The sequence below is a fragment of the Scyliorhinus canicula genome, chromosome 3, assembly GCF_902713615.1.
Source record: "Scyliorhinus canicula chromosome 3, sScyCan1.1, whole genome shotgun sequence".
NCBI classification, from domain to species: domain Eukaryota; kingdom Metazoa; phylum Chordata; class Chondrichthyes; order Carcharhiniformes; family Scyliorhinidae; genus Scyliorhinus; species Scyliorhinus canicula.
The window spans coordinates 241143311-241170801 of NC_052148.1; the positions used below are offsets into that span (position 1 = coordinate 241143311).

At 50.7% G+C, this 27491-nt stretch overlaps 1 protein-coding gene across 1 annotated transcript in view; it reads left to right on the plus strand.

The window, feature by feature from the left end:
- LOC119963399 (alpha-1,3-mannosyl-glycoprotein 4-beta-N-acetylglucosaminyltransferase B-like) overlaps window positions 1–27491 on the plus strand; it is a 300546-nt gene that overhangs the window by 249516 nt on the left and 23539 nt on the right. Inside the window, exon 10 of the mRNA XM_038792464.1 lies at window positions 17048–17155. Coding sequence (XP_038648392.1) covers window positions 17048–17155 — 108 coding nt within the window. The remainder of the gene's footprint in view (window positions 1–17047; window positions 17156–27491) is intronic.

Below are 27491 nucleotides of genomic sequence, written 5' to 3' on the forward strand. Positions count from 1 at the left end.
TCCTAACCTGCTGCACACTCCTCCTGGTCTGCTTCACAGTGATCCTAACCTGCTGCATACTCCTCCTGGTCTGCTTCACAGTGATGCTTCCCTGCTGCACACACCTCCCGGTCTGCTTCACAGTGATCCAAACCTGCTACACACTCCTCCTGGTCTGCTTCACAATGATCCTAACCTGCTGTACACTCCTCCTGGTCTGCTTCACAGTGATCCTAACCTGTTGCACACTCCTCCTGGTCTGCTTCACAATGATCCTAACCTGCTGCACACTCCTCCTGGTCTGCTTCACAGTGATCCTAACCTGCTGCACACTCCTCCTGGTCTGCTTCACAGTGATCTTAACCTGCTGCACACTCCTCCTGGTCTTCTTCACAGTGATCCTAACCTGTTGCACACTCCTCCCGGTCTGCTTCACAGTGATCCTAACCTGCTGCACACTCCTCCTGGTCTGCTTCACAGTGATCCTAACCTGCGGTACACTCCTCCTGGTCTGCTTCACAGTGATCCTAACCTGCTGCACACTCCTCCTAGTCTGCTTCACAGTGATTCTAACCTGCTGCACACTCCTCCTGGTCTGCTTCACAGTGATGCTTCCCTGCTGCACACACCTCCCAGTCTGCTTCACAGGGATCCTAACCTGCTGCACACTAGTCCTGGTCTGCTTCACAACGTTCCTAACCTGCTGCACACTCCTCCTGGTCTGCTTCACAGTGACCCTAACCTGCTGCACACTCCTCCTGGTCTGCTTCACAATGATCCTAACCTGCTGTACACTCCTCCTGGTCTGCTTCACAGTGATCCTAACCTGTTGCACACTCCTCCTGGTCTGCTTCACAGTGATCCTAACCTGCTGCACACTCCTCCTGGTCTGCTTCACAGTGATCTTAACCTGCTGCACACTCCTCCTGGTCTTCTTCACAGTGATCCTAACCTGTTGCACACTCCTCCCGGTCTGCTTCACAGTGATCCTAACCTGTTGCACACTCCTCCTGGTCTGCTTCACAGTGATCCTAACCTGCTGCACACTCCTCCTGGTCTGCTTCACAATGATCCTAACCTGTTGCACACTCCTCCTGGTCTGCTTCACAATAATCCTAACCTGCTGCACACTCCTCCTGGTCTGCTTCACAGTGAGCCTAACCTGCTGCACGAATTTGAAAATTGCTCTTCTCTGTATTTATAAAAATAAGAATGTCCATGTCTGACTTATCATCCAGGAACTTCAGAACCCATTTTGACATATTTTTAGGTGAGAAAAAAAAATCTAGGCCCAAAGGTACAACATTCAAGAGATCGTTGCAAGTTGAGACACCCCTGAGTATTAACAATAGGTCAGCCCTATAGTTATATCTCAGAACAACCTTACTTGTGGTTGTATACCATTTCCCAAAAAATCCTTCCAACTTATTTAGTCAGTCACATGATTAAAATACTTAAACATACTGCCATTGAACAATTATTCAATAACATAAACATGGCATATGTTAATAGATAAAACCAATTGAGTGCTGCTCATTCTTTTTCATCGTTATGCATTAAATCTGAAAATACAGTACAAGAGTTATTGACTTGAAATTTCTGGTGACATAGCGCAAGTATACCCTAAAAAGTACTAAGCGTGTCACCCCATGCTTCTTCAGCAATATCTATACTTCTCCTTCAGTGTGTGAATCAATCGAGGCACCTGCTTTAAGTGGAGGTGCAGACAGTAGCCACTCAGGTTATGTGGCTACTGATTGACTGAATGTTCCTTGCCCTATTAAGAGACTACTTGCAACTGCATTAATATTATATGCATTACTCTGCCCTTGTACACAACTAGTGTGAGTGGCCATGTCCAAATCATAAAATATATGATTAATATGGTACGTGCTATTTGATCTGCAGTCTTCGCATTGCCAGCATTTTATAAATTCTCACGGCTGAACAAACCCAACTTGGCTTTCCCTTTTGAAGTGAATTCCAAATTTCTGCGCATGCATGACCTGTTGCATGTAGTGCCTTCCTGTTGTGTTCCTGTTTTCTTATTAAATGCTAAATAGTAGGAATTGAAATACAGGGATAGAATTTCCAATTGGCAAGTGCTAATTGTTCACCTGGGTGCTAGGAAATCTTAATACTTCAAGATATCACTAGTTAATCAGATGTCTTTGTAACAATGCTTTGAGACCCCATGCATGAATTTCTTACTGGCATGTAGTGCAACACATCGAACATAACACAAATCAAGGACTTATGATTCCTGTGTGACGTGTCGTTCACAGGGAATGATGGTTGGAAAATCAGAGAAACAGTCCTTCAATTAGTTAGCACTGCTGCCTCACAGAACCGGGTCCCGGGCTTGATATGGGCCTTGGGTGACTGCATGGAGTTTGCACGTTCGCCCTGTGTGTGCATGGATTCCCTCTGGGTTCTCTGGTTTCTTCCCACAGTCCAAAGATGTGCAGGTTAGTGGATTGGCCATGATCAATTTGCGGGGTTACAGGGATAAGGTGGGGAGTGGGCTGAGATAGAGTGCTCTTTCGGAGGGTTGATGCAGTCTCGATGGGCCAAATGGCCTCCTTCCGCACTGCAGGAATTCTATGCATTCTATGAACTATCGATCTCTCTAAATGAGTGAACTAATGCAGAAATTCAGGGTGTTTTCTTTTTAAAGGCGTTATATCACCCCAAGAACATTTGTGGAAATCAGTTAAAAGGGCCGGGATTCTCCCCTAACCGGCGGGGCGGGGGTTCCCGGCGGGACGGAGTGGCATGAACCACTCCGGCGTCGGGCCTCCCCAAAGGTGCGGAATTCTGGAGTGGGCCCCGCTCTGCCGGCCGGTGCGAACGGCCTTTGGCGCCCTGCCAGCCGGGGCCAAAAGGCATTCGCTGGCCGGCGGAAGTCCGCGCATGCGCCGGTGCGTCAGTGGCTGCATGTTATACCGGCGCATGCGCAGGGGAGGGAGTCTCTTCCGCCCCGCCATGGTGAAGGCCATGGTGGGGCGGAAGAAAAAGAGTGGCCCCACGGCACAGGCCCGCCTTCCGATCGGTGGGCCCCGATCGCGGGCCAGGCCACCGTGGAGGCACTCCCTGGGGCCAGATCACCCCACACCCCACCCCATGCCCCGGCGCCCGCCCGCGCCGCCAATCCCGCCGGCACCAGACGTGCTTTGGCTCCCGCCGGTGGGAACGGCCTGTCAGCAGCGGGACTTCGGCCCATCGCGGGCCGGAGAATCGACGCGGGGGGCACGCCAACCGGCGTGGCGTGATTCCCGCCCCCGCCGATTCCCAGGTGGCGGAGAATTCGGGCCACGGCGGGGGCGGGATTGACGCCGGCCCCGAGCGATTCTCCAACCCCCGCGGAGAATTCCGCCCAAGATTCATGAAACATCTTAATATTGATTTATTTCTTCCAAAGATATTAACCTTCAAACTATGTGTAATCCATTAGGAATAACTGCACTCATCCTTTGTAAATAAGGCTGCAGTGATATAGTGATAACAGTGAGGTGATTAGGTAGTTAGATATGAATGATATGCTTTATGCAACAACGCTGTTCTAATGGGTCTCTCTCTGCTCAGATCATCTTCTAAAACCATATTAATGATGCTGGAATATTAGAATATGATCAATAAATATCAGGTAGCAGAAATGTCCATTAGCAGTTTGCTTGGTTTGGTACCTACTTTATCCAGTGAAGAATTGTGTTGTATTGAACACTTATTGCTAATGTGATCAATCACAATAAGAAGATCAACATGAATATTTGTTCAATGGTTTAACTGAGAGTTGAAGACTTTCATCATAGAAAATGTTATAAATGTTTTTCGCTGTTACTAGATTACTAAGGTGGATGTGAGCATTTTGTCAAAGCTGTTCTGATGTTCATTGTTATGGTCAATTGAAATAGTACTAGAATTTCTAATAAGTGAATGCAAAATATCAAAATAATAGAGGGCAAAACATACCCGCACATGAATAATAGGCTGTCTTAGTTCAAGGCTCTAGTGTTCATGTGCTTTATGTATATTAGGACATGACCCCGGGTCACTAATGTAACACATGATGGCACAATAGCAATCTGATTTCACTTAAGCCACTTAAAGGCAGCCAGCACCTCTTAGAGATAGTGCCTTGTGGCTTCAGTTAGGAAGGAAGGTGCCTGGAGCAACAAATGGATATAAGACCTGCAAATGTGTCCCAATCTTCTAAGATGCCATAATATAGACCCGCAGATGATTTGGCCCCCTCTTCAAGGATTGAAAGTTGGACATACCAGACAATTGTTCAAAGCAGCACAGAGTCAATTGAACCGAAAATCAGGAGACACATAAATGGATTACTGATTCACCACTGCCGTTTTATACTGTCGCAGAAAGTCATCCCCCTCTGCAGTAATCCATGCTCTGTCCTCAACCCGTTTAATATTTTTTATCTTCAAATATTTAATTCCCTTTTCAGTGTTGTGATTGTGTTTCAGTAGTCACTTGTGGTAATGGTTTAATGTACAACTACATTTTCCATGAAAAATAATTCCTCTAACTTCTAACTAAAAATGCTTTTAGTATTAATACCAATTTTCCTCCAGCTGAGCCATTTGCTAACCATGGAAAATAATCAATGTGTTGCAATGTAATTGTAATTTTAACTATATCATTTGCATTGATTGGGGCCTGCATGTTTTTGACAAATGAGTAGAACGATAATCCTTTTTTAATAAGGACATGGGAAGTCCACATCGAGTAAAATAAGAAACAACGTTTTATTTACACTCACAAACAAATGTACACTATCCGGTAGATCCCTACCGGGTTCCTCTCTCTGTCAGTGCCTTACTGGCCGACCTTATGGGTTAATTGCCCTAGCGGGAAGCTTGTACTCCGACAGGAGCACGAGGATGACAAGCATTTCCACCCCGTAGGTTCTGTCCAGGATATTCTACCTTTCCCCAGACAACATTGCTTCATAAACAACAATCTTCTTGTGGTTTTAGTTTTAGTTCCTCCTACCCCTCCCCCTCCTGGGGACAAACCTTTTGTAAATCCAATTAAGCCAACCATGTACTTGGTCCAGTTGCGCTTAAGGTTTCGCATTCCTTGCTCATGCCTTTGCATTCGTGCGACATTGGCCAGCAAAAAACAGAATTATGGCAAGGTTATTACATCATATATAATGGCAACAGATTATGCTTAGCATCTAATTAGTTACGTGGTTCACATGATTCTATTTTGTCACTTCAATTCCGCACGAGCCGCACAGATGTGAAAAGATTAACTAGTTTTCATCAATTTTCTCATTACATTGTGATACCATATATCTATGAAGCACTCATGTTGCAGGTCACTACTTTTTAAGAGCTCATTCATTTAAAAATACTGGATCCTTCTCTTTTTATAATGTCCTAGTGTTAACAGTTTCACTCACTTTTTCTTCGATTAAGGCATACGACACATAGCAACAGGACTCATCTAACTACTGTCTGATTAAAACATGATAATGTGCAAAGTACAGTGATCATTTACCGTAGTGATTTTGTTGCTACTTTATTACTCAATTATTTCTGCATTCCTTGGTGCCTCTCCAGGATTCAGAAACACCTTTCACTCACTGTGGCTGAAATTTACCAATTCAGATTGATGCCGGGCACAGGCAATGCTGCAGGGGGGGACAAAAAGCAAAGGAACCCCAAGGCATGGGGAACTCTGCAGGGGAGAAGGGAGGAAAGGTAACCAAGGAACATTGAGAACAACCTGGGAGGAGATTGAAGGCAGTAGAACCTCAGGGCAGGGGGAACAGTTGGGCGGTGAGAAGGAAGGCAAGGGAACCTCTGAGTACAGGGAACAATGAGGGGAAGAGAAGAAACATTGGAGCACAGGGAACAATCTGAGGAGGAGGAGGGAGACAAGGGAACCCTGTGGCGCAGGAAACAATAGGTTGGGAGAAGGGATATGATACGCTATCAATTGCACACAAAGACTCGAATTGGTACAAGAGAGGCTTTATTACCGTGAGATGTTTATCCTTCGACTGCAGCTGGTTGAATGGCAGCTCAGTAGAACTCATGAATATTTATACTGCTCCCTGTGGGCGGAGCTAGCCGGCAGGGGCTACCGACAAACCTGTAATACAGGTACTGCTGTACATCCCCTAATACAGGCACACACATATTTACACAGTGGTCGATGACCACATTCACCCCTGTTAAGAATGAGTCCGGTGGGGGTGACATGGAACTATATACATAATTCGTGATTTATTTACAGAGGGCAGGGAAAAAAAATCAAGTGTCCATCTTGCAACCCGGTGCCCGTCAGAGGTTGAGTCTGACCGGTGGTCTGACGGTTCGTTGAGAATGACGCAGCAGTCGTGGCGACGTCTGTACAGGCGGTGTCGGCGTCGACGGCATCGGTGCTGGCAGGTGTTGGTGCAGGCCAGTGGCTGGACGACTCCGGGAGCATGCCGAAATCTTCCATGTCCTCTAGTGTGGGCAGGGGAACGAGGGATGGACCTGGTGGAGCTGATGTTGGGAGTCTCCCTCCTCCTCCTCAGATTGTTCCCTGTGCTCCAATGTTTCTTCTCTTCCCCTCATTGTTCCCTGTACTCAGAGGTTCCCTTGCCTTCCTTCTCACCGCCCAACTGTTCCCCCTGCCCTGATGCCGGGGAGGGGAGGGTGGCGCGTGGGTGGGGAGGTGTGTGGGAGTGGGATCAGCACCCGAGGGAGCCAGGATCCTGAGCGAGACTGTATCCTGGCAGCCGTCGGGGAACTCCACGTAGGCATACTGGGGGTTTGCATGGAGCAGGCATACCCTGTCCACCAGAGGGTCCGCCTTGTGGAGTATGACATGCTTACGAAGTAGGAGGGGCCCTGGATCAGCGAGCCAAGTCGGGAGCGACACCCCGGATGTAGACTTCCGAGGGAAGGTAAAAACACATTCATGAGGTGTGTTGTTGATCGCGGTGCACAGCAGTGACCGAATGGAATGGAGCGCGTCAGGGAGGACCTACTGCCAGCGAGCGGCTGGGAGATTCCTGGACCGTAGGGCCAGCTGGATGGCCCTCCAAACCGTCCCGTTCTCCCTCTCTACCTGCCCGTTTCCCCGGGGGTTGTAGCTGGTCGTCGTGCTGGAGGCGATACCCCTGCTGGACAGGAACTGACGCAGCTCATCGCTCATGAATGAGGATCCCCTGTCACTGTGGATGTAGTCGGGGAAACCGAACAGAGCGAATATGGAATCGAGGGCCTTGATGACGGTGGCAGACATCATATCTGGGCATGGGATGGCGAAGGGGAACCGAGAGAATTCATCGACCACACTAAGGATATAGGTCTTGAGGTCGTTGGAAGGGAGGGGCCCTTTGAAATCCACGCTGAGGCATGAAGGCTACCGACCGTTGGTCAGTGAGGAGAGTGAATCTCCTGCCGGCCAGGTAATGCCTCCAGTGCCGCACCGCTTCAACGATTGCCTGGGCCTCCTTTTCAACAGACGAATGTCGAATTTCAGAGGGATGGAGGGTGCAGGAGAAGAATGCCATGGGTCTGCCTGCCTGGTTTAGAGTGACGGCAAGGGCGACATCTGAAGCGTCGCTCTCTACTTGGGCAGTGTCTCGTCTACTGCGTGCATCCCTGCTTTGGCTATGTCTGAGCGAATACGGGCAAAGGCCTGTTGTGCCTCGGCCGTGAGGGGAAATTGCGTGGACTGGATCAATGGGCGGGCCTTGTCCGCGTATTGTGGGACCCATTGTAAGAAAAGAACCCCAGGCATCGTTTGAGAGCCTTGGGGCAGTGGGGGAGGGGAAGCTCCATGAGGGGGCGCATGCGGTCGGGATCGGGCCTCAGTAGTCCGTTTTGGACTACATAGCCGAGGATGGCTAAGCGGTCTGTACAGAATATGCACTTCTCCTTGTTATAAGTGAGGTTGAGGAGAGATGTGGTGTGGAGAAATTTGGCACGGTTGGCGTCATGGTCCTGCTGGTTGTGGCCGCAGATGGTGACATTGTCTAAGTACGGAAACGTGGCCTGCAGTCCGTATCGGTCAACCATTCGGTCCATTTCTCTTTGAAATACCGAGACCCCGTTAGTGACGCCGAAGGGAACCCTAATAAAGTGGTAGAGGCGATTGTCCGCCTCGAAGGCAGTGTAGGGACGGTCCGATTTACGGATGGGGAGCTGGTGGTAGGCGGATTTCAGGTCAATTGTTGAGAAGACCCGGTACTGTGCAATCTGATTGACCATATCAGATATGCGAGGGAGGGGGTACGCATCGAGCTGCGTGTACCAGTTGATGGTCTGGTTGTAGTCCACGACCATCCTGTGTTTCTCCCCAGTTTTAACCACCACCACTTGGGCTCTCCAGGGACTGTTGCTGGCCTCGATAATACCCTCCCGAAGCAGCCGCTGGACTTTGGACCTGATCAAGGTCTTGTCCTGGGTGCTGTACCGTCTGCTCCTGGTGGCGACGGGCTTGCATTCTGCAGTCAGATTGGCAAAGAGGGAGGGAGGGTCAACCTTGAGGGTTGTGAGGCCACAAACGGTGAGTGGGGGTAGGGGCCCGCCGAATCTGAGGGTGAGGCTCTGGAGGTTACATTGGAAATCTCGGCCCAGTAAAAGTGATGCACAGAGGTTGGGGAGAACGTACAGGCGGAAACGGTTGAATTCAACGCCTTGTACGGTGAGGTTGACCAGACAGAAACCCCGGATCAGGACAGAGTGGGATCCGGAGGCCAGGGAGATCCGCTGGTTGGCGGGATGGACCGCGAGGGAGCAGCACCTTACCGTGTCCGGATGGATGAAGCTATCGATGCTCCCGGAGTCAAGTAGGCAGTAGATCGCGTGGCCGTTGATGAGAACCGTCGTTGAAGCGGTAGCCAGGTTGTAGGGACGGGATTGGTCGAGCATCATGGAGGCGAGTAGCGGGCGATCGACCGAAGAGTCCAACGAGAGCGGAAGCAACCCGGGTCCCGTGGTCCAGTTCCGAGGGGAGGACAAAATGGCGGCATCCGAATTACCTGCGGGGAAGAAGATGGCGGCTCCCATGCAGCGCACGTTGTGGGGGCGGGGCAAGATGGCAGCGACCATGGAGCGCATGTTGCGGAGGCGGGGCAAGATGGTAGCGTCCATTGACCACACATGGACCTGGGGGGGATAAAATGGCGGCGCCCATGGCGCGCACATTGCGGAGGCGGCGGAAAATGGTGGCGCCCACTGGCCGCATGTGGGCCTGGGGGGAGAAGATGGCGGCACCCATTGAGAAGATGGCGGCGCCCACTGGTTGCACGTGGCCCTGGGGGCAGCGGACGGTGGCGCCCATTGTGCGATCAGCTGAGTAAAGGGGGAGAGGTCGGGTGCGATAACGGCAACTGCACGGGCCTGCCACACCGCTGCAAAGTGGCCTTTCTTGCCACATGATTTACAGGTCGCGGTGCGGGCCGGGCAGCGCTGGTGGGGGTGCTTCTGCTGGCCACAGAAGTAGATGCGGGGACCCCCAGTGTGCGCGGTGTGGCGAGCAGCGCAGGCATATTGCGCGGAAGCGGCCCCAGTCCGGGGGGGGGTCTGTTGCGGGGTCCACGAGGGGTAGGATGGGTGGGCCGCGCGGCGGACGGGGTAGGATTGTACGTTACGTGAAGTGACCATCATGGAGAGCGCTAAAGTCTTTGTTGCCGCTAGATCGAGCGCAGCCCCTTCCAGCAGTCATTGCCGGATGGGGTCCGATGCAATCCCCGTCACAAATGCATCTCGCATGAGGAGATTGGAATGTTCCATGGCCGTGACGGCCTGGCACTCGCAGTCCCGTACTAGCAGGATAAGGGCCAGCCAGAAGTCCTCAATCGACTCACCCAGTAGCTGGACGCGAGTGGCGAGTACATGCCTCGCAAACAGAGTGTTCGCCGACTGGATGTAATTTTCTTTGAGAAGTTCCATGGTGCGTGCGTAGTTCGGCGCGTCCTGTATCAGCGGGAACACGCTGGAGCTCAACCTTGAGTAGAGGAGTTGAATTTTCAGAGCTTCCGACGGTGCAGGGTCCGCTGAGGTGATGTAATCCTTGAAGCAAGCCAGCCAGTGCTTAAAGTCTTTACTGGCGTTTCGCGATTGCGGATCGAGCTGCGATCGGGTTTTATTCTGATGTCCATGATGCAGAAAATCTCACGGTAATAAATTGATGCGCTATCAATTGCACACAAAGACTCGAATCGGTACAAGAGAGGCTTTATTACCGTGAGATGTTTATCCATCGACTGCAGCTGGTAGAATGGCAGCTCAGGAGAACTCATGAATATTTATACTGCTCCCTGTGGGCGGAGCTAGCCAGCAGGGGCTACCGACAAACCTGTAATACAGGCACTGCTGTACATCCCCTAATGCAGGCACACACATATTTACACAGTGGTGGATCACCACAGGATGCAAGGAACCTCAAGGCAAAGGGAACAGTGGCAGGCATAGAAGGGAGGCCAGGGAACGCCAGGGAATGGAGAACAGTTGGGGGGGGGGGGGAGGGGGGGAAGCTCAGTGCAGCACTGACTGTTGCACACAAGCACATGTGGGAGTAGCTGGTGTAGGGAGGGGTTGAAGACAACGGCTTGACAAATGCAAGAAAATGTCAAAGATGACCACACTTTCGCAGCTGAGATCGTGGAGCTTGAGCAGCACGGTAGCACAGTGGGTAGCACTGTTAATTCACAGCTCCAGGGTCCCAGGTTCGATTTCCAGCTTGGTTCACTGTCTGTGCGGAGTCTGCATGTTCGTTCTCCCTGTGTCTGCGTGGGTTTCCTCCAGGTGCTCCGGTTTCCTCCCACGGTCCAAATATGAGCAGGTTGGGTGGATTGGCCACTAAATTGCTAAATTGCCCTTAGTGTCCAAAAAGGTTAGGTAGGGTTACTGGGTTATGGGGATAGGGTGGAGGTGTGGGGTTAGTTTGGTTGCTCTTTCCAAGGGCCAGTGTGGACCCGATGGGCCAAATGGCCTCCTTCTGGACTGTAAATTCTATGATTCTACGAGATCAATTGACATGCTTGAAGTCAAGCTAGTCAAGCAATTATTCCCACTCAAGCAGCACCAATGTCTGACAGTGCCAGTGCTGCTTAACTCCTGGCGTGGAAATCTCCAAATCCAATGGGTGCTGTGGTTCGGCAGAACCATTGGGAGACTGGGCAACTTTAAGGATTCCCTTAGAAAAGTTGCCATGGAGCTCTGACCAAGGGGTGCACCCTAATCCCTTGCTTTGTGTTAAAATTCACATTGACAAGTGCCTCTCATGGTCAAAGCAAAGCTCAAGGACTTGGACTGCAGGGCAGGGCATGCCTGCACTTGAGATGCAGGGGAGTGGCCGAATTTGTCACCACTCAGGTCATGTGGTTGGGCAGTGGTACGCGGGGGATGGTTTGGTCAACCATCATGTGCACTAAACACTGGGTATCCATGTGGTCGCCAGGACTCTGTGGAATGCAACAAGGGTCCTTGAGAGGCACCTTCAGGCAATTATTTGACAAAGACTGGTCCTTAGCAGACAAATGGTGACCATTGCATTTCTCTGTTCGATACTTCAGTGAGGGGACCGCCAGGAAGATGGAGCCTGGAGATCTCTTAGTCAGCCTCATTGCTTATAGACAGGAGAGAAAACTGAGACGAGTGCATTTGTGGCACTTGGCTCACCAAAGGCAGGGGAAGAAGCCTTAAGAGCAAGGAGCAGACGAGCCCCCTCCACATGCGGAGGATGAAGCCCAGAGAGCCGTCATTCGTAGGCGCCTTGTTAGACTCAGAGTCTACAGATGACACTTATCATTCATGCAGGTGACCTAGCTCTCAGCTCCATGTCATTTTGCACAGTGATGATTTCAATGCCAAGTCCAGTGCTTTGTTCAAAAACCTGCTGAAATTGTGCTGTGAAGAGGCGATGGCATGGGGGGATTGTCACTGGACTAGTAAACCAGAAACTCAGGGTAATGCTCTGGGGACCCGGGTTCGAATCCCACCATGGGTGGCACAGTGGTTAGCACTGCTGCCTCACAGCTCCAGGGACCCGGGTTCAATTCCGGCCTCGGGTGACTGTGTGGAGTTTGTACTTTCTCCCTGTGTCTGCGTGGGTTTCCTCCGGGTGCTCCGGTTTCCTCCCACAGTCCAAAAATGTGCAGGTTAGGTGGATGGGACATGCTAAATTGCCCTCAATGTCCAAAAAGGTTAGGTGGTGTTGAGGGGATGGGGTGGAGATGTGGGCTTGGGTGGGGGTGCTCTTTCCAGGAGCTGGTGCAGACTCGCTGGGCCGAATGGCCTCCTGCTGTACTGTAAATTTTATGATTCTATGACCAAGAACCAGTATTGCTGAAGACTACGCATATCCAGGAAACTGGTTGGTCACATCTGCGACATGCCTCTGGATTTAGTACCACAGGGACGTGGGGGGCATTGACTGCTAATGTGTGGGTGAAAGTGACTGCGCTCAATTTCTAAGTCAGTGGACGCCATCTATGCAAAGGTATGTAACTTTGTGCATTTCAACCGGCATCAGGCAAGCCAGGAAGCAAGAGCACTAGGATTTGTGCAGATCCCTGGGTTTCCACAGATACAGGGTGTAATCGACTACACTCATTTGACACTCAGATTTCTGTGGCAACAAGCAGTCAACTATGTCAACTGCAGGGGCCTCCAGTTGCTGAATGTTCAGCTGGTCTGTGACTTTCCCAAACGCATTCTGCAGGTATGTGCACAATTCTGTGTCCACGAATCCTACATTCTGAGCCACTCTCAGACCCCTGATGTCTTCCAGGGTCCACAGAAGCTGCAGGGTTGGCTCCTCGGGGACAAGGGCTACCCACTGAAGATGTGGCTAATGACACCTATGCGGAAGCCCCAGACTGCAACAGAGAAGTAGCACAACGAGACTCAAGCTACAACTCACACTTTGGTAGAACAAACTATAGGAATGCTGAAAATGACGTCCCGGTGCCTGGACCAGTCCAGAGAGGTTGTCATACATCATTGTTGACGTTGCGTTCTACTCTTACCTGGTGCTGCAATGGGGGGGGGGGGGAATTACCAGAGAAGGAGTGGTGGGGGAAGAACTACCAGACAAGGAGATGGAGTTGCCTCCTCCGATGGGGTGTATATCACCGGGGATGAGGGTGAGTAGGGTCTCGTGGGTGAGGATGACGGCCCTAAGGTCATCGTGATGTCTAGATGAGGTTAGTGTACGCGGGACAGGCTCATAGCTGCTAGATTCATAGAGGAGGACAATGGCATGCACTGAGGACACTCCATAGGTCCTCATACTGCATCTGTGAGTACTGGAATCCTGTCTTCCTGTCTGGCTGATGGCAGCTTGCTTGCTCAATGAACAGGGTCATATCAGAAGGATGCAGCAGGAAGACTTTAACTTCTGCTGATCCATTAACATCCTTTTTGAGCTGAACCCTTCAGGAATGGTTGTTAGATGTTCCGGGGTTTAGATGTTTTCAGAAGAATATGAAGGGAGGTAAAAGAGAAGGGGGAGTGGCACTGTTAATTAGGGTGTACACCACAGCTGCAGAAAAGGAGGTAGTTGAGGAGGATTTGTCTACTGAGTCAGTATGGGTGGAAGTCAGAAACAAGAAAGGAGCAGTCACTTTATTGGGAGTTTTCTATAGACCCCCCAATAGCAGCAGAGAGATAGAGGAACAGATTGCGCGGCAGATCTTGGAAAAGTGCAGAAGTAACAGTGTTGTTGTCGTGGGTGACTTCAACTTGCCTAATATTGACTGGAACCTCCTTCGTGCAAATTGTTTGGATAGAGCAGATTTTGTCAGGTGTGTACAGGAATGATTCCTGACTCAATATGTAGGTAGGCCGACTAGGGGGGAGGCCATATTGGACTTGGTGCTCGGCAACAAACCAGGCCAGATGTCAGATGTCTTGGTGGGAGAGCATTTCGGTGACAGTGACCACAACTCCTTAACCTTTACCATAGTCATGGAGAGGGATAGGAACAGACAGTATGGGGCGGTATTAATTGGGGGAGGGGAAATTATACTGCCATTAGACAGGAGCTGAGGAGCATAAAGTAGGAACAATTGTTCTTGGGGAAATGCACAACAGTAATGTGGGGGTTTGGTTAAGGAGCACTTGCTGCAAGTGCTGAATAGTTTTGTCCCACTGAGACGAGGAAGGAATGGTAAGGTGAAGGAGCCTTGGATGACAAGAGAAGTGAAGCTTCTAGTCAAGAGGAAGAAGGAAGCTTACTTAAGGTTGAGGAAGCAAGGATCTGGCACGGCTTTAGAGGGTTACAAGGTAGCCAGGAAGGAACTCAAAAATGGACTGAGGAGAGCAAGAAGGGGGCATGAAAAAGCCCTGGCGGGCAGGATTAAGGAAAACCCCAAGGCGTTCTACACTTATGTGAGAAATAAGAGGATGATCAGAGTGAGAGTAGGGCCGATCAGTGATCGTGGAGGGAACTTGTGCCTAGAGTCTGAGGAAGTAGGGGAGGCCCCAAATGAATATTTTGCTTCAATATTCACTAGAGAGAGGGACCTTGTTGCTCATGAGAACAGTGTGAACCAGGTTAATAGACTCAAAAAGGTTGATATTAAGAAGGAGGATGTGCTGGAAATTTTGAAAAGCATCAGGATAGATAAGTCCTCTAGGCCTGACGGAATATACCCGAGGTTACTACGGGAAGCGAGGGAGGAGATTACCGTGCTGTTTGCGATGATCTTTGTGTCCTCACTCTCCACTGGAGTAGTACCAGATAATTGGAGGGAGGCGAATGTTGTTCCCCTGTTCAAGAAAGGGAATAGGGAAATCCCTGGGAATTACAGACCCATCAGTCTTACATCTGTGGTGAGCAAAATATTGGAAAGGATTCTGAAAGATAGGATTTATGATTATTTAGAAAAACATAGTTGATTAAAAATAGTCAGCATGGCTTTGTGAGGGGCAGGTCATGCCTCACAAGCCTCATTGAAATCTTTGAGGATGTGACGAGAGACATTGATGAAGGTCGGGCAGTGGATGTGGTGTATATGGATTTCAGTAAGTCATTTGATAAGGTTCCTCATGGTAGGCTCATTCAGAAAGTTAGGGGGCATGGGATACAGGGACATTTGGCTGTCTGGATACAGAATTGGCTGGCCGAAAGAAGACAGCGAGTGGTAATGGATGGAAAGTATTCCGCCTGGAGGTCGGTGACCAGTGGTGTCCCGCAAGGATCTGTTCTTGGGCCTCTGCTCTTTGTGGTATTTATAAATGACTTGTATGAGGAAGTGCAAGGGTGGGTTAGTAAGTTTCCGATGACACGAAGGTTGGGGGAGTTGTAGATAGTGTTGAGGGCTGTTGCACCCTGCTCCAGCTGCTGATATGGCTCGAAGAATTACCGGGTTCGTGGCCGTGTATGCGAACGGCGGCGGCCTGATGCGGCCGCACCGTGCTACATGGCGGAGGCCGCTCGCGGACCCGACCCGCGAAATAGTGCCCACCCTTTGGCCGACTCACGCACCCCGGACCACCCCCCTGCAGTGCCCCAGCCCCTGATAAAGTCCCCCCCACTGCCAGCGGATCCCCCCCCCCCCCCCCCCCCCCCCCGATTGTGGTGGCACTGGACTGAGTCTGCAGGCACCACGCCGAGTTCCCGATGGATGAGGCCACATGCGACCGACGCCATTGGGTGATCGGGGGCGAAGCATCAGGGAGCGGGCCTCAGGCAATGTACTGCAGCCATCGATACGCTGCTTTGGATTGGGCAGAGCATCGCGAAAGCGACGCCACCCCCGATTCGGTCGTGACTTTGATTGTCCGGCCGATCGCCAAACCCAATTTCGGCATCAGCGATCAGAGAATCCAGCCCCACATGTCTCCTTGACTTCTGGGAGAGAGTGGTAGAGAGCATGGGAAGTCGAGATAGAGTAGGTATGAGATAGCTTAACTGATAGCATAGTTTAGTATTGTGGGTGTGTAGTGTAATCTTTACTTAACTAGTTCCTTAGTAATATGTTTGAATCTAATTCAGTGCAGTGTAATACATTAACTTTATTTGTTAAACACTGCTTGCTGAATGTTATTAACACTGCAACCTTCACCATGCTGAAAGAACAAAAACAAAGAACACAACAGAACCCGCCATTGGCACCGGTGGGTCCAATGCCACTTTCCTCGCCCGACATCAAGCATTGCCGATTTCTGGGTCGATCCCGCCCTTTGTAACATCTTCCCATGACAAAGTCAGCAGGCCACACTTGTGTAACCTGCAGATGTAATTACTAAGCCAGAATTGCATTAAAAACCTAGGTGGAATGCAAGCAGAAAGCTGTTCTTTCCTTTTGCAATTAGCCTTTATCAACTCTCCTGTTCCTTCAGTTTCCACAGCTGCATTTATTACAATTATTAGGGTTGTTAAGATAAAACATGAATATTTTGAGAACAGAACATTATGGAAATACTCAGAAGTTCTAGCCAGCATCCATGGAGAGAAACCTTTCAATAAAATGGTATCAACCTAAAAATACGTATATAAATAGTTGTTGAAAAGTTAACTGTTCCTCTCTGTTGTTGACCCGCTGAGTACTTCCAGCTTTTTCTTTTTATTATTTCTAGTGTCTGTAGTATTTGCTTCTCTAGTATTTTGAGAACTGTTTCTTATTCTGGACTGGCATGTTGTTGACCAAATTTTGTAAATTTGAGTTCCTAGCATAGAGTTTTCCTGACGGGTGAATCTGGGGTGAATCTGCAATGTACACAGTGCACTTAAAATGCTGTCAGCACAATAACTATGTGATTAGCAATAGGAGTAGAGGCAAATGGATACTACCTTTTGGCAATTTAAGCATAGGCAGTTTAGGAGGTGGAAATTGTTTTAAGAGAAAATCTTTCAAACATTTACAATCCAAGGTCTCAAAATATTCTGCAGGTGGTGGCGTTTATTTCACTCCTGCATGTTAATGTTGTACTGACAAAAAAATCCTACAGTTTCTCAATGGATAATTATAGCTTATACAATTTCCTATTGTAAATCACATCAAAGGAAAGATAAAGATCAGAAAAATAATGGTTTCAAGTTGGTTATTTAAAGGGAGTCTAATGTTTGTCACTTTTTTTTCTTTCAGAAACACTGCGATAGACAGAAAGCAAATCTGCGAATTCGTTACAAACCTTCTCTTTTCCAGCATGTCGGAACTCACTCTTCGTTGGCTGGGAAACTTCAGCCACTAAAGGTAAGCAGAAATGCAGATGGCGCGAAAACTTGCTGCAGAACGCCTTGATCTGTGCTAACTGCTATGCTGTAAAAGCTCTTAATATAATGAGATTTATTTTAACAAATGTTCTTACCAGTTCAGAGAAAGCTGCTTAATTAAAGCATCAGTTTTCGTTCAAAATCTTTATCCACCATCTACATCATACTCTTCCTATCCTTGCTAGCAAATCCAATTCTGGCTTCCCACAGCAGTGACGTTCAAATTATCATTATTCAATTCTGTTTGATTCCATTTTAACTTAAAACTCTACTCTGCAGTCCAGTTTAATTCTTTTTCCTATTTAATTACATTTTGTAAAATGCTTCCAACTAACAGGACAACTCTAGAGAAAAGTAGTTTTTTAGATCTAACAACTGCACAAAGATTTTCTCCATGGTAAAACTTGATGCTTTGACAAAGAGTCATCCAGACTCAAAACGCTAGCTCCTTTCTCTCTCCACAGATGCTGTCTGACCTACTGAGATTGTCCAGCATTTTCTGTTTTTGATGCTTTGAATATTTTTTTAACCTGCTGTTGTTGATCTATAAATTGATACTGGGCTCATACTGCTCAGAATTCTTTTTTAAAATATTTTTAGTGGTATTTTTCAGTTTTTACAGAGTAACAGCTCAATCTATGGAGCCCCTGGTTGTTACATACAGAGTTGCTTCTTATTTTTAGAGATTTTTTTACAGCGATCCCTCCGTCTGCCAGCCAGTCTGCAGCTGTGGGTGGTGCTGCTAATCGGCAGCTGAGCAGGATTCTCCAGTTCTGGTTAGGTGATCTCTGTGCACCACTTTAAACTGCATGAGGCTTGGCCTAGCGCAGGAGGAGATGGTGTTGGCCCTACTCAGTCCTTTGCTTTCGAGTCCCCAACCCCCTTCCATCCCCAGTTTGTCCTCCCATTTTTGCCTAGCTCCGTCCAGTAGTATTCTTGCCCTTTCCAGCAACCGTCCGTAGGTGTTCCCACAGTCCCCCTCCTCCTTACTGTTTATGTTAATTATCTCCTTGAGTAGTGTGTCTCTCGGGTCCTGGGGTACCTTGCCGTCTCCTTGCGGAGAAAGTGTTTAATTTGAAGGTACCTGATTTCCTGTCTTGTTGGTAGTTCTAGGCTTTCCATCAGTTTGCCTAAGGTCGCGAGTCTGTCCCCTATGTAAAAGTCCCTGACTGCTAGCATTCCCCGTCCTGTCTCCATTTTTTAGAGGTGGAGCCAAGCATGGCTGGTGGGAATTTGTGGTTGCCACAGATGGGGTCCATGGAGGACATCTTAGTTAGGCCGAAATGTTGCCTCATTTGGTTCCATGTCTTCGATGTGCTGCCTCAACTTGGCAGGATGTGTATTTTGTCGGGAGGGATGGGAGCGCTGCTGTGGCGAGGGCCCAGAGGGTCATTCCCTTACAAGAGGACTCCTTTAGCCTCACCATTCCCTGTTAGGTTCTCGTATCCATCCCCTTACCCTTTTAGCTGTAACTGCCCAGTGGTAGTATTGTAGGATCGGAAGGGTCAGACTGCCCATATTTTTCCTTTGCAGTGTCGACTTAGGGATCCTTGGGTTCTTACCCACGCACATAAACACCATGATCATTTTGTCAATCTTATGGAAAAAAGCCTTGGGGATGAAGATTGGTGTGGATCTAAACAGGAAGAGGAACCTCAGCTGTACGTTCATCTTGATCGCTGCACCCTCCCCACCAGGGAAAGCGGGAGTGCATCCCATATCTGTCGGTCCTTTATTTAGAAATCTTTTTATTGGCATTTTTCATATTTATAAACAGTTGTGTATATTTATATATATATATATACATATCACATTTTTCTTGCCCGCACTAATTTATTTTATTGTACAGCGAGGTTTATTTTGTCCTTCGTTTAACTGACCCTATGTACACTTCGCTTCCCTCTGGATCAGTCTACAGTTGCTCCCCCTTCCCCATTGTCACCCCCCCCCCCCCCACCCACCCACCTCCCTTCCTCCCCCCCCCCCCCCCCCCCTTTGGCTTCAGCTGTGTTTTTCTTTTATCTTCCGGGAAAAGGGGGGTAGCCACCCCCCCCCTCTTCTCTTGTATTTTCCCATGGTCCTTCCGTCTCTCTCCCCTGCGCCCCCCCACCACCCCTTCCCAGGTTGCACAGTCCATTGGTTCCTCATCTATCTTGGTTCTTTTTAACTTCCTCCTCCAGACGGTCAGATTCCACTGTGGATCAGTGTCCAGTCATGGGCTATCTGGATCCCCAGGTAGTGGAATTTGTTTTGGACTAGTTTGAATGGGAGTCCCTCCTGCTCTGTTCCTTCTCGTTCGGGTTCAGCAAGAATGCCTTGCTCTTGCCAAGGTTGGGTTTGTAGCAAGAAAAGGCACCAAACTCTTCCAGGAGCTTCATGATTGCTTTTAGGCCATTGTGTGGTCCAAGACGTAAAGCAGCAGGCCGTCCACATAAGGTGAAATTCTGTGCTCTCTACCTCCTCTATGGATGCCTTTCCAGCCTTTCGCGTCTCGCAGAGGATTGCCAGGGCGAACAGGGGCATGGACAGCAGGCATCCCTGCCTTGTGCCTCTGTGCAACTGGAAATATTCACAGCTGGTGGTGTTGGTCCGAACGCCCGTCTTGGGGGCAGTATACAAGACTTTCACCCATGAGGTGAACCCCGTTCCTATCCCAAACCTCTCCAGTACCTCAACAAGGTACTTCCATTCGACTTTGTCCAAGGCTTTTTCTATGTCCAGGGTGCAGGTTAGGTAGGTTGGCCATGCTAAATTGCCCCTTAGTGTCTGACAAAGTTAGGCTGGGTTATGGGAATAGAGTGGGGGTCTAACCCTAACCCTTTCGGAAGGCCGGTAAAGACTCAATGGGCTATAAAGTATAAAAGTGCGGAAGTGAAACTTAAAATACAGAGCCTTGGACAGACCTCACTTGTGCCACATTTAGTTTTGAACATAGTACCTCAGCGAAGATGTTTAGCCTTGGAATGGATACAATCTCTTTTGCTAAAATAATAATAAGACTTCAATTTCCCTTTAAAATTTAGTTGGTGTGCAGAACCTGATACTTTCCAATGTGTGGTCCATTAAATTTTTTTTGCGCAGCTGCTTATATTGGCCGGAACATTCTGGCAGTTCATGCCAGTGGGATCTTCATGTCTCGCCGACGGTGCACCCCCACCCTGGGGTTTCCAGCAATGAAGGATGCATTCAGTGGGAAACTCCGTTGACAATGGCGGGACCAGAAGATCCCACCGCCGGCCAATGGTGGACCGCCACAGGCACACATGCACTGATTTGACGGAAAATCCTGTCCATTGTTTATCCTAGAACAAAGCGTATGTGGCACCTTTTAGGCTGATGCGTGGTCGCCCACCTGAACAGCTGTTGCGAGAACATTACTTATATTCCCTTGAGTTTAAAACATTGAGGATGATCTAATTGAGGTGTTTTAAAATGATAAAGGGATTCATTAGGTTAAATACAGAAAAAATATTCTGGGGGTGAATCCAGAACAAAAGAACATAATCCTAAATTTAGAGCTAGGCCAGCTAAGGAATGAAATCGGAAAGTATTTTTCCACACAATGTACATCAGAGATCTGGAACTATCTTCACCAAAGGCGTTGTATGTATGCTAAGTCAAGTGAAATTTACGAGATTGACATAAACTGATATTTGCTGGGTGAGGATGTCAAGGAATATTTTAAAAAGTGCAAATATTTATCCACCGCATCCGGGAGGAACCTGTTCATTCAGGTTTTGGTTAGGTGCACTCTGTGCACCACTTTAAACTGCATGAAGCTCAGCCTTGTGCATGAGGAGTTGAAGTTGGTCCTACTTAGTGCTTCGCTCCAGAGTCCCCATCCTACTTCAGTGCCACGTTTGTCCTCCCATTTCTGTCTTGCTCCGTCTAATGGTGTTCTCGCCTTTTTTAAATGTTGTCCAACATGTCCCCTCAGTTTCCCTTCTCCCTATTGTCCGTGTCCAGCAGTTCCTCCAACAATGTTTCTCTCGGGGCCCTCGGATACCTCGTGGTCTCCTTGCAGAGAAAGGTGGAAGATAAATGTGAATGGTGCCAAGGAGGCACGGCCAACTACGCCCAAATGTTCTGGGTCCGTGTAGAAGTCAGGTATTTTAAATACACTTAATATAGGTAAGAAGACTGTTTAAGACAGAAATATTAAATCCCAGTTTTAAAATGAAAGAAATATACAACTTCCAAACTCAGACATGTGTTTGGGAAAAACAGAACCACTGATAAAAACATTACATTCTTTCAAGGGCAGCAGCAAAATCCCATGGGTTTTAAGGTGGTATAATCAAAGGTTCCATTGTTCTGAATTCTGGCCACTTGTGATAACAGCCTGAACCACATTCCATAACGTATGCAAGCTGAAACATTTTAGACTGTGTCAAAATACAGTTTCATTTATATTTTCGAAATAATAGCATGATGAGATGACATAATTTCTTAATTGTTGCAGATAAGCAACAATTGGAAGTGGCGTTGCATTGGGAGGATGGATGGCTTTTTATCAAATCAAATGTGTTTTGAATATAGCTTAAACCAATTAGGATTATATTGGGGTGTGATCGGATCGCTTAAGACAGATATCAAAGAGTATATCCATGGATGATTTGGCCACCATTTTAGACGACAAGAGACAAGACGAAAAGACGAAAAGACGAAAGACAAGTCAGAAAGACAAGAGAAAAGACAAGAAGACAGAAAGTCAGAAAGACACAGAGAGAAAGAGACAGGAAAGAGACAAAGAGAACAAGACAGAAAGAGAGAGAGAGAGAGAGTAAAGAAAGAGAATTAGAAAAGAGTTCTGTATTCCTATTTCATTTTCATACTTTGACTTCAGCCTTTGACTTTTAAAGTTGTGTTCAGGCTATTGTCTCAGAAGATAATTCCTGTGATTCTTTGAAGAAAATCAAATTGTCTACAAACTACCTTTTAAATCATTTTCAAGTTGTAACCAATGAACTTCAATAAAACAATTCTTATTTGCACCTGACAAGTTTTAAACTTGAATTTCTACTGAGTTTCAGCAATGTCTCAACAACAACCAGCAACCGTAAATTAAATAAAACTGGATTCAAATCCTAAGAAACTACAGTCCGCCCCAAATTTGTCGGGTTCTGGACAGCCTTCTTCGAGGTGATATCCAAGGCTGTGAGGGTGGAGCCATGCCTGAGAGTGGCAGTCTTCGTGTGTCAGACCAGCCAGAACTACATATGGGGAAGTGGGCTGATGCCCTTCCTTTTGCTTCCTGATGTGCCATCAATTATAACAAAGGCGAGTTGTGGAACAAAACTATGGCTTTAATAATCTAAACAAAAACCTGCTGCAACTGATCCCGAACTGAGGCAGGGCCAGAGGTCAGCCACCTTTATACAGAGCTTGAGGGGAGGAGCCACAGGTGGAGCCAGCAGAGAGAACAAACAATATATACAATACAGTAACAGCGGTTTACCACATTCACCCCCTGTTAAAAACAAAGAGTCCGGCGGGGGTGAAGTGGACTTAAAGATCGAGTCTGTTGGGGGCTTTGGCCTTCCGCCGTGAACGCCTCAGTCCTGGCTGTGGTGTGGGCACTGGTGTCGAGACCTGCGTGACCGGGAGCATGTCGTCTTCTTCTTCGTCCAGTAGTTGAGTCGGTGGAGAGGGAGATGGTGTAGGGGCGGGGGTGGTGGTGATGGTCGCTGGGGGGCCTGCGGTTGCCAAATTCCAAAGTAGCCGAGTAGCATGTCGTCTTCTTCTTCGTCCAGTAGCTGAGTCGGTGGTGAGGGAGATGGTGTAGGGACGGGGGTGGTGGTGATGGTCACTGGTGAACCTGCAGGTGCCAAATCCCGAAGGGAGACTGTGTCCTGCCGCCCGTCATGGTGTGCCACGTAGGCATATTGTGGGTTGGCATGGAGGAGAAGAACCCTTTCGATCAAGGGATCCGATTTATGACTCCTCGCATGCTTCTGGAGGACGGGCCCTGGGACTGTCAGCCAGGACGGGAGCGAGACACCTGAGGTGGACTTCCTGGGGAAGACAAACATTCGTTCATGAGGGGTCTCATTGGTGGCAGTGCACAGGAGTGACCAGATGGAGTGGAGCGCGTCGGGAAGGACCTCCTGCCAGCGGGAGACTGGGAGACTTTGAGATCGTAGGACAAGAAGGATGGCCTTCCATACCGTCGCGTCCTCCCTCTCCACCTGTCCGTTTCCCCGGGGGTTGTAGCTGGTAGTCCTGCTTGAGGCGATGCCCTTGCTAAGCAGGAACTGACGCAACTCGTCACTCATGAAAGAGGAACCCCAATCGCTATGGATGTAGGTGGGGAAACCGAATAAGGTGAAGAGACTGCGCAGGGCCTTGATGACAGTGGCAGAGGTCATGTCAGGGCATGGGATGGCGAAAGGGAAACGTGAGTACTCGTCAATAATGTTGAGGAAGTACATGATACGGTCAGTGGAGGGGAGGGGCCCTTTGAAGTCGATGCTAAGGCGCTCAAAGGGCCGGGAAGCCTTTACTAGGTGTGCTCTGTCTGGCCGATAGAAGTGTGGTTTGCACTCCGTGCAGACCTGGCAGTCCCTGGTCATGGTCCTGACCTCCTCGATGGAGTAAGGCAGGTTGCGGACCTTGATGAAATGAAAAAAACGGGCGACCCCCGGGTGACAGAGGTCATTGTGGAGGGCCCGAAGTGGGTCTACTTGTGCGCTGGCAAATGTACCGCGGGATAGGGCATCTGGGGCTCATTGAGCTTCCCAGGTTGATACAAGATATCGTAATTGTAGGTGGAGAGTTCGATCCTCCACCTCAGGATCTTGTCATTCTTGATCTTGCCCGGCTGTGTGTTATTAAACATGAAGGCAATCGACCATTGGTCAGTGAGGAGAGTGAATCGCCTGCCGGCCAGGTAATGCCTCCAATGTTGCACAGCTTCCACAATGGCTTGGGCTTCCTTTTCGACGGAGGAGTGTCGGATTTCGATGTCCTGGAGGGTACAGAAGAAGAAAGCCACAGGGCTGCCCGCCTGGTTGAGGGTAGCGGCCAGGGCAAAGTCAGATGCATCGCTGTCCTCCTGGAACGGGATGGACTTGTCTACTGCGTGCACTGCGGCTTTGGCAATATCTGCCTTGATGCGGTTGAAGGCCAGGCGGGCCTCAGCCGTCAGGGGAAAAATGGCAGATTTAATGAGTGGGCAGACCTTGTCTGCATAATTGGGGACCCACTGGGCATAATAGGAGAAGAACCCCAGGCATCTCTTCAGGGCCTTGGGGCAGTGGGGGAAGGGAAGTTCCAGGAGGGGGTGGGGTCGGGCCCTGTTTTCCACCACGTAGCCAAGGATGGCTAGGCGGGTCGTGCAGAAAACGCATTTCTCCTTATTTTCTGTGAGGTTAAGGTGCTTAGCGGCGTGGAGGAAATGTCGGAGGTTAGTGTCATGGCCCTGCTGGCCATGGCTGCAGATGGTGACATTATCCAGATACGGGAACGTGGCCCGCAACCCGTACTGGTCAACCATTCGGTCCATCACTCATTGGAAGACCGAGACCCCATTGGTGATGCCGAAGGGGACCCTGAGGAATTGGTAGAGGCGGCCATCTGCCTCGAAGGCAGATGTATTGGCGGTCCTCTGGGCGGATAGGGAGCTGGTGGCACACGGACTTCAAATCAACAGTGGAGAAGACTCGATACTGCGCAATCTGATTGACCGTATCAGATATGCGGGGAATAGGGTACGCATCGAGCTGTGTGTACCGGTTGATCATCTGACTGTAGTCGATGACCATCCGGTGCTTCTCTCCAGTCTTGATGACCACCACCTGGGCTCTCCAGGGGCTGGTACTGGCCTCTATGATCCCTTTCTTCAGGAGTCGCTGGACCTCTGACCTGATAAAGGCCCTGCCCCAGGCACTGTATCGTCTGCTCCTGGTGGCGACAGGCTTACAGTCCGGGGTGAGGTTCGCGAAGAGCGAGGGTGGAGCAAACTTAAGGGTCGCGAGGCTACCGACAGTGAGGGGGGGGGGGGGGGGGGGGGGGGGGGGCAGGGGTCCACTGAACTTCAAGGTAAGGCTTCGGAGGTGGCACTGAAAATCAAGACCCAGTAATAGGGCAGCGCAGAGATGAGGGAGGACATAGAGCTTGAAATTAGCGTACTCTACCGAAAGGGTTGCGACACAGTACCTCCGGATCTCCATGGAATGTGATCCGGAAGCCAGGGAGATTTTCTGGGTCGCGGGTAAAATTGGGAGGGAGCACGCCTTACCGTATCTGGGTGGATGAAGCTGTCAGTGCTCCCAGAGTCGAAGAGGCAGGTCAACTCGTGCCCGTTTATCCGGACGGCCATCATGGATTTAGTGAGGTGATGAGGTCAAGACTGGTGGAGGGTGATGGAGGCGAGCTTCGGAAAGTGGGTGGGCTGGTCGAGAGTAGCGGAGGCCAGCGTACGACTGGGTGTGCAGGGTTCCGGGAGATGGTGGGGTGATTCCAAGATGGTAGTCTCCACAAGTCACACGTGGCAGGTGGCGTCGCAGATGGCGGCCCTCACGAGTCGCACGTGGCGGGTGGCGCCGAAGATGGCGGCCCTCATGGGTCGCACGTGACGGGTGGCGCCGAAGATGGCGGCCCCCACGGGTCGCACATGGCGGATGACATGGTAGATGGGGACAGTCCCGACAGGCAACACGCAGCGCTGCTGCTGCTGGGTCTGGAACCTTTAGGAACAGCAGGGGGACACCAGCAGGGCCCGCTCCATCACCAGCAGCGGGACACCAGGAAGCCCCGCTCCATCACCAGCAGGGGGACACCAGCAGGGCCCGCTCCATCACCAGCAGGGGGACACCAGCAGGCCCCGCTCCATCACCAGCAGGGGGACACCAGCAGGGCCCGCTCCATCACCAGCAGGGGGACACCAGCAGGCCCCGCTCCATCACCAGCAGGGGGATACCAGGAGGCCCCGCTCCATCACCAGCAGGGGGACACCAGCAGGCCCCGCTCCATCACCAGCAGGGGGACACCAGCAGGGCCCGCTCCATCACCAGCAGGGGGACACCAGCAGGGCCCGCTCCATCACCAGCAGGGGGACACCAGCAGGGCCCGCTCCATCACCAGCAGGGGGAGACCAGGAGGGCCTGCTCCATCACCAGCAGGGGGACACCAGCAGGGCCTGCTCCATCACCAGCAGGGGTCACCAGCAGGGCCCACTCCATCACCAGCAGGGGGAGACCAGCAGGGCCCGCTCCATCACCAGCAGGGGGACACCAGCAGGGCCTGCTCCATCACCAGCAGGGGGACACCAGCAGGGCCTGCTCCATCACCAGCAGGGGGACACCAGCAGGGCCCGCTCCATCACCAGCAGGGGGACACCAGCAGGGCCCGCTCCATCACCAGCAGGGGGACACCAGCAGGGCCTGCTCCATCACCAGAAGGGGGACACCAGCAGGCCCCGCTCCATCACCAGCAGGGGGACACCAGCAGGCCCCGCTCCATCACCAGCAGGGGAACACCAGCAGGGCCCGCTCCATCACCAGCAGGGGGACACCAGCAGGGGCCGCTCCATCACCAGCAGGGGAACACCAGCAGGGCCCGCTCCATCACCAGCAGGGGGACACCAGCAGGGCCTGCTCCATCACCAGCACGGGGACACCAGCAGGGCCCGCTCCATCACCAGCAGGGGGACACCAGCAGGGCCTGCTCCATCACCAGCAGGGGGACACCAGCAGGGCCCGCTCCATCACCAGCAGGGGGACACCAGCAGGGCCCGCTCCATCACCAGCAGGGGGACACCAGCAGGGCCTGCTCCATCACCAGCACGGGGACACCAGCAGGCCCCGCTCCATCACCAGCAGGGGGACACCAGCAGGGCCCGCTCCATCACCAGCAGGGGGACACCAGCAGGGCCCGCTCCATCACCAGCAGGGGGACACCAGCAGGGCCCGCTCCATCACCAGCAGAGGGACACCAGCAGGGCTTGCTCCATCACCAGAAGGGGGACACCAGCAGGCCCCGCTCCATCACCAGCAGGGGGACACCAGCAGGCCCCGCTCCATCACCAGCAGGGGAACACCAGCAGGGCCCGCTCCATCACCAGCAGGGGGACACCAGCAGGGCCCGCTCCATCACCAGCAGGGGAACACCAGCAGGGCCCGCTCCATCACCAGCAGGGGGACACCAGCAGGGCCTGCTCCATCACCAGCATGGGGACACCAGCAGGGCCCGCTCCATCACCAGCAGGGGGACACCAGCAGGGCCTGCTCCATCACCAGCAGGGGGACACCAGCAGGGCCCGCTCCATCACCAGCAGGGGGACACCAGCAGGGCCCGCTCCATCACCAGCAGGGGGA